This window comes from Pteropus medius, unplaced genomic scaffold, assembly GCF_902729225.1.
Source record: "Pteropus medius unplaced genomic scaffold, Ma_sr-lr_union100, whole genome shotgun sequence".
NCBI classification, from domain to species: Eukaryota; Metazoa; Chordata; class Mammalia; order Chiroptera; family Pteropodidae; genus Pteropus; species Pteropus medius.
The window spans coordinates 6386471-6397614 of NW_024348242.1; the positions used below are offsets into that span (position 1 = coordinate 6386471).

At 43.7% G+C, this 11144-nt stretch overlaps 1 protein-coding gene across 10 annotated transcripts in view; it reads right to left on the reverse strand.

The window, feature by feature from the left end:
* Positions 1-5251, reverse strand: part of ATXN2 (ataxin 2) — a 93873-nt gene extending 88622 nt beyond the window's left edge. For 4 of the 10 annotated variants that reach the window (XM_039879455.1, XM_039879448.1, XM_039879453.1 and 1 more), the window contains exon 1: positions 4377-4913. In XM_039879455.1, coding sequence (XP_039735389.1) covers positions 4377-4630 — 254 coding nt within the window. In that variant the 5' untranslated portion in view covers positions 4631-4913. Of the gene's footprint in view, positions 1-3447; positions 4177-4376 lie in introns of those variants that run through there. The other 6 variants (XM_039879449.1, XM_039879451.1, XM_039879457.1 and 3 more) reach the window with 4 other exon arrangements.
* Positions 5252-11144: the final 5893 nt, after the last annotated feature.

An 11144-nucleotide genomic window follows, 5' to 3' on the forward strand; every position in this document is an offset into this window, starting at 1 on the left:
AGGAAAAAATATTCCTTTTCAAGGTGTAAAAACACAAAACACACTATGCTATGATGAAAATAAGTTCTAACACAGCTGTAGCTATTTAGGACCAAAAGAAGTCAGATCCTCCTTTAAGTTGAAACATATGGCTATTAAATAGCTATGATATGAGTTAACATCCCTTGTGTAAAATTATAACTGTCTAATTAGAGAAACGCAGAAAATACAAATTTACATTTAACCAAAAAAGGAACACCATGACTGATACCATGACTGTTTTGACTTTCAAGAACACAAAATCTGCAAGCAACTATAAGCTTACTTTTTCTTTGACAAAGGTAAGTAATTTGATGTAGGTTTTTGTCCAATCTTAAAAAATATATTTTCTCTACTCGAAATTAAACTGATTAGCTAAAATAAATAAGCCAGATAAAGAAACAAAAATGTACCTCTTTTAAAGGCATTTACGGCTTGCCTCTAATGACTTAAATGTCAATTAACTTTTTTGGCCCAACTTCAAATTTGATTATCATCAATACCCACATAAAAGAATGAATTAACAAAGGAGGCTGCAGTTTAAATCTTATAAATTACAAATGGAGCCATATGACTAATCTAGATAAAAAGCAAAAGGCTCCCTCACCTTCAAAACTGCTCAGATGTTACGTTACCGATGAGGCCTTCCCTAACCCATTTAAAATCGCACCCTCTTCCCCACCATTCCCATAGGACACCCTTAATATGCTCCCCTCTAATCCCATAGCTCTTATCTACACTTTGCTAATTTAATGCCTCTTGTTTATGATCTGGTTCATCATATTATAAACACCAAGGGAGTAGTTATCTTTTATTCATTGATATATCCCAAGCACCTAAACCTGCCTTGTACATAGATTTTCAATAAATTTATGTTGAATAAATGAAGATGTTTGTGCTCTTCTGGAAGATATTTAAAGAGATGAAGGTCTCACTGATATTTAAATGAAAGCACTGTCCAACAATTTCACTCAACTTCGTCATTTCTAAGTTGCAATGCCTTAAGAGAAAGCAGCAGTAAAACCACTAAGCTGAAAATTACTAAAATAAAGTTTTTATCCACACTTAATCCCATATCCAAAGAAATTCTAATGTTATATTATTTAGAATTGAGTATATGGTTATAGGATTATAAACCCATTATTTTTTTAATGGGGAAAAGACATGGGTTAACCAGTGATAATTCCCAATATTGCCATAAAATTACATGAAAGTTACCAAAAATAAACTGGTCATAGGCTAGCAGCTAATAAATACTTTCGGATGAATGAGGACCTGAGGTTAACAAAACAACAAACCATCAAAACACTTTAGATAGAACAAGCTCCTCAGGACTTCCATTCCTCTACTTAGTAAAAGTTATCATCAGCACAATAGATAAACCATGTATCCTCGTTATTAACAGTTACATTTTACAAAGCAGCTTCACATACATTATTTCATTAAATACTCAGAGAAACCAATTTAAACTCTAATACAAACAATCAGGTAGCTAACAAAAAGCACTTAATAATGTATGCACAGTAAATGCCACTTTTCCCTTGGAGATCCCCCGCCAGTGCTGGACAAACTACAAAGAAACCATTCTATACAACAGCCACCTTTTTGGCACTGGAAACTTATACTAGTCTTCTGAAGAGTAATATGGCACAGCTAGCAAGAGCCATAAAAATCTTGAAGCCCTTTGACCTAGTAAAACCACTCCTGGGAACTTTCTCTAAGGAAATAATTAGACAAAAGCAAAAAGCTATTAGTATGAAGATGTTTACTGCACCATTATCTGTAATAGCAAAAAATGTGAAACTCAATTTCTAACAATAGAATGGTTAACAAAAAAAAAAGATTAAATAAAAGTTAAAGAGGAAAACAGCTGAACACAAAATAAAATACACAATCACTAAAAACTACATAAAAATGAAAAGGTAAAAATAAAAAATGGATTAAGGCAAAATTGTATTCAAACTTTAATACTGTGGTTGCATTGTTCTAAAAGACCCACCTTTTGAAACGTATATGACAAAGACAGAATTTTTGAAAGCCATGAAAACCTACTTCTCACCAACCCTACCCCCAAAAATAAAATATGAAGAAATGTTATGTTATTCAAAGCAGACGTGTGAATTCCTAGACTTTCAAGAGTATTTTGCTATCTCTAACCACAACGCTGCATATTTCTTTCTTCCCCCCGGTCCCAGAAACTTATTTTAACTGATAAATAAGTTATTTAACTTATTTGCTGATACACACGAACCTAAGCAAGAACACTAGAAACTGTATTGGTTTATAAAGAACCCAGTAACAGTGATTCAGAACTGGAAAAAATTCATTAACCAAAGATCTGCACAAGAATAAAATTTCACACCGTATGAATCCAATACTTTATACAAATTTTCACATATTTATCGAAAAGAGTAAGGACTATGATTTATGCCTCAAGTAAAAGAACTTAAAGCCTAAGGAGAACCAGTGCAACTTAAAAGCCTTAATTTTAATTTTTAATTATTTGAACGAGTTGAATGTAACTGCCAGATTTCTGATACCTAAGGAAAAAACGATGCATCCTTTGCTAGAAAAATTATATTTAATTTTTTCCATTTTTCACTATGGATGCCACGGAAACTTAAGTTACAGAATCCTAAGTGGAAAGAGTTGGGGAAATAGGAACTTCATTTGAACTAGTATGGCTAGATAGCTTTTGTAGGGGAAACACTGTAAAAGTCAAAAAACTAATGTTCCCTCTCCACCCCACTGAAAGCAGAAGAATTCCTTAAAAATCAGCTCACATTCATCTTGATGGGTAACTTCTGCCAGAAATGATAATTCTTTAGAAATGAACTGTTAAAAACCTGTTTTCAAAAAGAAAACTCAGCGCATGCGGGGGCGGGGGGAAATCCCCTTATCCCACCTTCTAAAGCCCAGAAAGTCTATTTAAGGAGGACCATGGTCACCAACCCTGCCAACCCCGGCTAGGCCTAAGGCGAGGCACGGCAATAACGGCTGCACGGATGGGCTCGGGGCACAGGGGAAATGGATTTGCGTGCCCTTGGCGAGCTCTGGCCGCACTCCCCAGGTTAAGGACACTGGCCACAATGGAATGGAGTCTATTGACATTTGCTGTCCTGTTTGAACACTAAGCATTTTCTTAGTTCGTGAAATACGAACTGACAACCACCCGCCACACACATACACACCCTCCAGAGTCACCAGTTAGCTGAGACAACACTGAGCCCCTAGTTTCTTCCACAAATCTGGGTTATGGGGAGACACGCAAGTAAACATCAGCATTTCTGCCTTCAGGAACCCCACCACGTCCTCAGCTGCAATCCTTCTCGCCTCGAAATTTCAAAAACTGGGGCTGGGGTTGGTAAAAAATGCGCAGCGTGCCCGCACCCTGCCACCACCGCCACCCCGCTGGATCTCCAGTCTGACCTGGGCTCCTGACGCGCGTCCGGGTCCGGCCCTCGCCCACCACTATTCAAAGGCGCCTTCTCCTCCGCGGCCTCGGAACAGCAATGCGGCTCGGCCACCACCCGCGCCGGAGAGGCCTTGCGGGGGAAGGAGAGAGGCCGGGAGGGGGCCGGGCACTCCCCCGTGGGGGAGGGCGGAACGCCGCAGGAGACTGCACAGAGCCGGACGATTCCGTGGAGTTCTGGAGCCCCCGCCGCCGCCTCAGATTTAAATGGGGAGGGGTGAAGGGGGCCACTGCCCACTCACCTCAACCCGGTCCTTCGATCTTTCCCAGGGCCGGGAGGGTGGTGGTTAAGGTCACTGGACGGACCCTAATGATTCCAGATGTGCCTTGTGGCTGCCCCGTTAGCGGGGAAGTGGGGGGAAGCTGCCCTAACTTTCCCCCTCCCTCGTTATTCCTCAATGCGGGAGTTGGCAAGTTTCGGGAGACGGAACCAAAACCCAAAGACCCTTCCACGTTAATATTTAAACTGGGGGTGGGGGCGCTGCCCAAGCATCCCCCCGCCGGGGGTGGAGGAGGCTTAAAGGAGGTGGAACAAGGGCTGACAATTGCTGAGACCTGTGAACCGTTCCCAAACACTTAAACGGAGGAGGCTGCCCAGTCCTTCCATCTTGACCGTTTGGGGGAGGGGGTGGGGGTATTGCAGGAGGCTGGACAAGGCCTGACATTCCCAGAGGGTCCTCGCAGCGTCCCCCACCCAACCCCCTGGACTCTGGACGAAAGCGGGAGCCCCAGCCCCACCCCCACTGCGGGCCCCCGGCCCACCACCCTCCCCCGCCAAGCCCAGCCGGTCACGGGGCGGGGACGGCGGTGCGGGCCGCGGGGGAGGGGACGCGAGGCCCGGGCTTGTCCCGGCCCGGAGCAGAGGGGGCTAGGGCGCGACACCCACCTGCCCAGGCCGGGCCGCCCACCGCTTGCGCTCGCCGTCGCCGCGGAGGACGAGGAAGCCGCGGCCGAGGACGAGACTGAGGGCGAGGACGGCGACGGCGACGGCGCGGCAACTGGCGACGTGAGAAGGCCGCCGCCGCCGCCGCCACCGGGCTTGCGAGCACTGGCGGCCGCGGGCGGCGGCGCCTGCTGCTGCTGCTGCTGCTGCTGCTGTTGCTGCTGCTGCTGCTGCTGCTGCTGGGGCTTCAGCGACATGGTGAGGGGCCCATACACCGGCCCGCACGCCGGGCGGGGACAGCCGGGAGCCGGGCGCGCCGAGGAAACGCCGGAGCGCGGCGGGGACGCGCGGGATGGCGCGGCCGGGGGGACGCCCGGGCCGGCGAGGGGGAGAAGGAGGACGACGAAGGGGCGGGGAGGCCCGCCGAAACCGAGGAGCCTCCGGGAGCCGGGCCGGGACGCGCCGCCGCCGTTGCCGTTGCTACCAAAACAGTCTGAGGCGGAGGGAGGCGAGCGCTGCCCGGAGGGAGGGGGGCCGGGGCCGGGAGGGGGAGGGGCGGCGGAGGGATACGGGCCCGGAGTCGCGTCGCCGCCGCCCCGCCCGCCCCGCCGCGCCGGCCGCGAGAACGAGCGCCTCCCGTGCCACCTGGCTGTGGCGAAGCGGCGAGGCTCGATGGTCGCCGCGGAGCCTCGAGGAGCCGAACGCATCGGGGGCCGGGCACAGAGAGGCGCCGCGTGGCGATGCTCGGTGGGCGCGGAGGTACGGGTCGGGGACTCTTTACCGGAAGTCGGAAGGGTCGGACGGAAGCAGAACGTGAGGCGGCCCCAGGGCCGGGATGGACACGTGAGGAGCGGGCGCCGTGCTGGGCAGCGTTCGTGGGGGTCGGGTGAGGGCCGGGTGGCCGGCCCTGCCCGGGTCCGCCCTCCTTGAGGCGGGTCTGCCCTTTGGAGAGGGCGTGTCTGTCTTCGCCTGCAAGGCCGGCCTAGCTTAGAGGACGGGAGGGAAGCATTTCTTCCCCGCCCCCCAGTATTCCTTCAACGTCTTCAGACTGCTAGGAAAATCCGAGATTGCCCCCACCTGATGCAGCCTAAAACATGGACTGCAAGTGCCCTCAGGACAGAGACTGTCTTGCTATGTATAAAGCACCTTGGACACAAGCACCCGTAGTCGTCTTTGTATCCCCAGCATCTAGCACATAGTAGGCTCTCATTGTGTCATTGGGTGGCTCAAAGACAGGCCGTCCTCCCTCTCTCTGCCAAGACTAACAGGCTTGGAATCGCGCAGCCTCCTGGGGCCTTCCTGGGCCACCCACATCTGGTCACCTTTTCCCCACTTTTTCCACCGCAGCAGCACAGTGACCAGAAATCTCTTTTGGGTATCTGACCTTCATTTGAACCCATTTTCCCTCACTTGAACTTCTCTTTCCTCTATTATGAGACTCAAAAGGAAATATCCATGATTGGTAAGAGCTATGGATAATGGGGTCTCCTTCGGTGAAGACAAAACAGACATCACAAGCATGTGCGAACTTTAGACCTTGGCCCATTTAAAAGTTTTACTTTAACTTAGGTTGCTAGCCAGCACAGTAGTCCGTTTTTAAAATGTGTTGCAACTAAACTGGAAGCAAGTAGATAATTTTTTTAAGTGAAAAATCTAGTTTTTAAAAAATCTAGTTTTTAGGAAATGGTAGGAGGAAAACACCAAAATTCCCCTCTCTCTCGACTTTGTCAGATAAAAAAGTAAAGACATAGAAAAACTTGGAGAATGATTAAGCCATGAGTCTCCAGTAGCCACAGTGAAATTAATCTCCTATATAATCCAGACAGAAATCATTATATTTTGCAGACACCTGAAAATTAGGAAATCAGCTTTATCTCCCATCTGAAGTAAAAAGGAGATTGAGGGAGAAGAAAAGTAAACCACTTTTTGTGGTTTAATGATTTGACAGCTATATCAGGAAGGAAGGCCCTAGAATTCAATCTTAGGACCTAATTTCAGACAGATGGGAGGAAAAGGGAAGTGGAATAAGAAGGCCTGAAGCTGACATAGCCGAACTTGATTTCATTTATGCTGAGAAAGCTCAAGTTTCACCCACTATCATTGAAAACATATTTTAACAATTTTAGCAAGGTATAATTTACATGTTATGAAATTTACCCATTTTGTATACAATCCGAGGATTCTTGGTAAATCTGCAGAGTTGTGAAACCATAACCACTAATTTTAAACATCTCTCTCACCCCAAAGGATTCTTCATACCGATTTGCAGTTACTCTTGGTTACCATCCTCATCCGCAACAACTAATCTACTTTCTGTCTCAATGGATTTATCTATTCTAGACACTTCACATAACTGGAATCTTACAATAGGTGGTCTTTGCCTTCTTTCACTTAGCATAATGTTTTTGGGGATTATCCATGTCGTAGCATGTATCAGTGTTTCATTCCTTATTATCACTGAGTAATATTCCATTGTATGGATATACTACATTTTGTGTATCTACTCATCAGTTGGTGGACATATAGATTATTTCAAGTTTTGGGCTATTATGAATAATGTTATGAACATTTGTAAACATGTCATGTGGACGTATGTTTTCATTTCTCTTGAGTAGATGCCTAGGAATGAAATGTTGAGTAGTATGGTAAATTTATATTTAACTTCTTAAAGATACTATCAAACTATTTTCCAAAGTGACTGTGCCATTTTACAGTCAAACTTGGAATGTTTGTGTTGATCCTTAAAATTTAATTTCTGCTTTTATATTAAAATGAAAACTGAAAGAACCTCCACTGTCATTCTATTTTATACATCCCCTCTTGCCATTTTTTCTTGATGGAAGGAGGCTAGGCACCCAAAACCAAGGAATATCTATTATTGCAAACCCTTTCCCTGAATGCTAGACCTCTGAAATCATGGTTATTTAACAGCAACTGAAATGTCGAAGGGCTTTAGCTCTATATGAAAATGTCAGGATGACACACCTTTAGGCAAAATGATGTGACAGGCAGCCTTTAAGACGACCCTTTGATGCTGTTCTGGTGTTCTGACCCTGCGAAATCCCCTCTACTGTATATGAGGTGCACCTAGTGGCTTCCTTTTAACAAAAAGTTAGAAAAGTTACGGATTTTCACTTCCAAGATTAGGTTACAAAAAGACTGTGGCTTTTGTTTTAGACTGCCTGCTCTCTCTCACTCACTTGCTTTGAAGAAAGACAGCTGCCATGTTGTGAGCTGCCCAATGGAGAGGCCCACATGGCAAGGAACTAACGTCTCCAACTACAGCAGCAAGGACCTGATGGCTGCGTACAGCCATGTGAGTGAGAATGGAAGCAGATCATCCCCTAATCAAGCCTTGCTATGACCTCAGCCCTGGTCAATGCACTTTATTAGGTTTTGTTAGAGACCCTGAGCTAGAGACACTCAACTAAGCCACACCAGATTCCTAACCCTTTCATTAAGTTAATAAATTTAGGGATAATTTGTGTGCTGCAATAGATAATATAGATGACCAAAAAAAAGTGCATTTCCTGTGATTTCCATGTACATTCAGAATTCTTTAAAGACATGCTGAAGTCAGGAACTAATATATCCAGTAAAAGTTAAATTTTTGAATGCCCCCACCCTACCCCAAATGATTTTCAGGCAGCCATTTAAATAAAACCAACAAGTATATTAGAGAGTTGTCATCAAAAGCAATTAAGAACATTGTCTTGAAAGAGTTGTGATATCAATAAGTATTGCTAAAATTTTAACTTCTAAAATAGCAGTGCCAATTTCAACACTATTTCAGAAATTTAAAAGAAAAGTATTGAGAAACGATACAGTGACTTTCAGACTTGGGAATCTAGTTCTTTGGATCCTGTAGTTGCTCTGTAATTTTCAATGACCCTTCAGCAAACCACATGGCCCTTTAATTTTCATCATTTCAATGATTAATCAAGTCTGGGGATTTGGGGATGAAAAACTGATGTAGCCATGCAAAGCAGAAATGCAAAGAACGATTTGCTATCACTCAGTACAGCAGCACAGATCAGATGAGCCAGTATTTCCAGCAATTCATTTCTCTGCAATCATTTCTTTTCAGCTCTCTTCATTTGATCATGTTTAATGTATGATGATACATTATTCACTCAATACTCTTGATTTCGCTTTCAAAAGCGTGAAAATTAATTCAAATCAAAACTAACATGCACCCCCAAAAATCTACCCTCTTCAAGTTTTTGCATAGACCAGTCCTCATTGAGAGAGAGAGAGAGAGAGAGAGAGAGAGAGAGAGAATGAGAGAAAGAGAGAGAGAACACAGATGTAATTTCAAAAATAGGACCATGGCTAATTAAACCAGTGTTTTTTTTCTAACCATGGTTACTCAGAATTCTTAGAGGCTAATCTATTTGTAGACACACCAGGAATCCCAAAAGACAAAAGCAATAAAAAAAAAAAAAAAGAGAAGAAAAAGTGTAGAGGGGTGGGGAGGAGTGTTGCTTCCAGGAGGCATTATTTATACACCTTGTGTGCAAAGTTAACAACTTTCCCACAGGTTTGAAAAAACTGAGGCGGGTGTGGCAAAATAGTAGGGAACACAGCAACATTATTTGAAAACTTTTTAAACTAGAGCCCTTTCCTCCACAAGCACACTTCTGGTTGTTAAGTTGCTCATTTTGTTTTACCTTGTAGGATAGAATAATGATGCAGTGACATTATTCACAAGGCAAAAGTTGGATGCCAGCTGAAATAGAAAGAAAGAATTCTTTATTTTTCATTGGAAATGCTTGTGCCGTACAGAGCCAGAAATCTAAAGAAACTCGGCCTTTTTGTTCTTCCTCATTTTTTTTGTTTTCATTCACCCCCTTTTTAGGGTGAATTTTGTGGGCACCCTGTTGTTTTGGGGGCCATAGATTGATGGAAAGCCAGAGATGTGAAGTATGCACCATTTAGAGAATTCAGGAAGGATGTATGCAGCACCGGTGACAACTGAACTGGCCATTAGCTTGGGATCTTGTTAAGTTTGCTACAGGATACTGTGAGCCCTACAATGGAACCCCAGAGGGATCAGACTATAATTAATACTGACATTGCTGACCTATGATCTTAGAATGGGGACTTGGAGTCTTGTTCCAGAATGGAATCAGATATGGGGTTAACAATTCTCTTTGTCTTGTTTAAGCCCCCATATTATCAAAACTACTTATTTCCATAAGGTAAGCCTTAGAACTCAGGAATGATAATGATAATAATAACTGCAGACCTTTATATAGCATTTATTATGTGCCAGCTCTGTTCCAAGTGCTTTGTACATCATAACTCTCCCATTTGGTCCTCACAACGACCCACTGATGCTTGATGGGAGGAGAGAATTTTACTCCCCGCCCCAGGATATTTGGTAATGTCTAGAGACATCTACGGTTGTCACAAACGAAGGGGAAATGCTACTGGCATCTTGTGGGTAGAGGCCAGGGATACTGCCTAACGCCCTACAATATACAGGACAGTCCCCACACAATGGAGGACTCTCCAGCCCTCAATGTCATTAGTGCCAAGGTTGACTGAGAAACCCTGCAGTAAACCTATGAAGTAGATAGGATATTAGCCTCATCTGACAAACTGAGGCACAGAGAGATTAAGTCACTTTGCCTAAGGTCACACTCATTAAACAGGAGAGCTTGGATTCGAACCCAGGCAGTCCTTCTCTAACATATGGGCTTCTAAGCCACTTTACTGTATGAAATAGTGAAGGCCCAAGCTGGCTCTCTGGGAAAAATAAACTTCTCTCCTTGGTTTCATCAAATGCAAGCTTCTAGTGAGCTGCCAGCACCAATGACTGCCTGTTTCTTGATTAGAGAGATAACTTACTATTGTAAAAGTCACCATCTGCAAGGGACAAGCTAGCAATGCCTATCAAAACTGAAACAGCACTTTCCCCTTGGCCCAGCAAGGGTGAAAAGATGAATGTACAAAGATAATTGTTGCAGTGTTATTTGGAGCAAGGAACAGAAACTCTGTAGCAGGGGACAGTTAAATGCTTTGTAAGGGGTCCCAAGTGCAATGGAATATGGAATATTCTTAGCTGTTCAATGAGAAAGAGGTAGATCTTTGCACTGATCCAAAAGGATCTTTAAGATCTGTTGTTAAAAAAAGAAAATAAAAAAGGTAGCTACGTGAGGTGATGATGTGTTTGTTAATTTACTGGATATGGTAATCACTTCATAATGTCTACAAATATCAAATCATACTGTTCGCTTTAAATACATTCAGTTTTGTCAATTACATATCAATAAAACTAGGGAGGGGAAAGACCTGCTGTTAAGCCAAAAAGCAGAAAATTGAAAAATAAAATAATAAAATAAACAAGTAAATGTGTAGCATATTTTCATGGTATATACCAACTTCTGTTAAACCAAAGAGATACATGTGTGAATATATATGTGTGTGTGTGTGTGTGTGTGTGTGTGTGTTTTACTATGTATAAATGCATATAATATTTCTAGATGGGGCACAAAAAACATACTAAGGGACTAGGGAGGAAGAAAACTTATTAGCATATACCCTTTGACTGTCTGAAAATTTATTTTTAAAAATTTATTTTACCATGGACATACATTACCTTTTCCAAAAACATAACAAAATAAAATGTTAGGGCATCAGTAGGAATAACTAATATTTGTATAGCACTTCATGGTTTACAAACACTTTTATTCGTATTGCTTCCTTTGGCATGCATCCCAGAGATGGCAACACCAGAGCAGAGAAGTGGCATAAGCTACCCAGGGT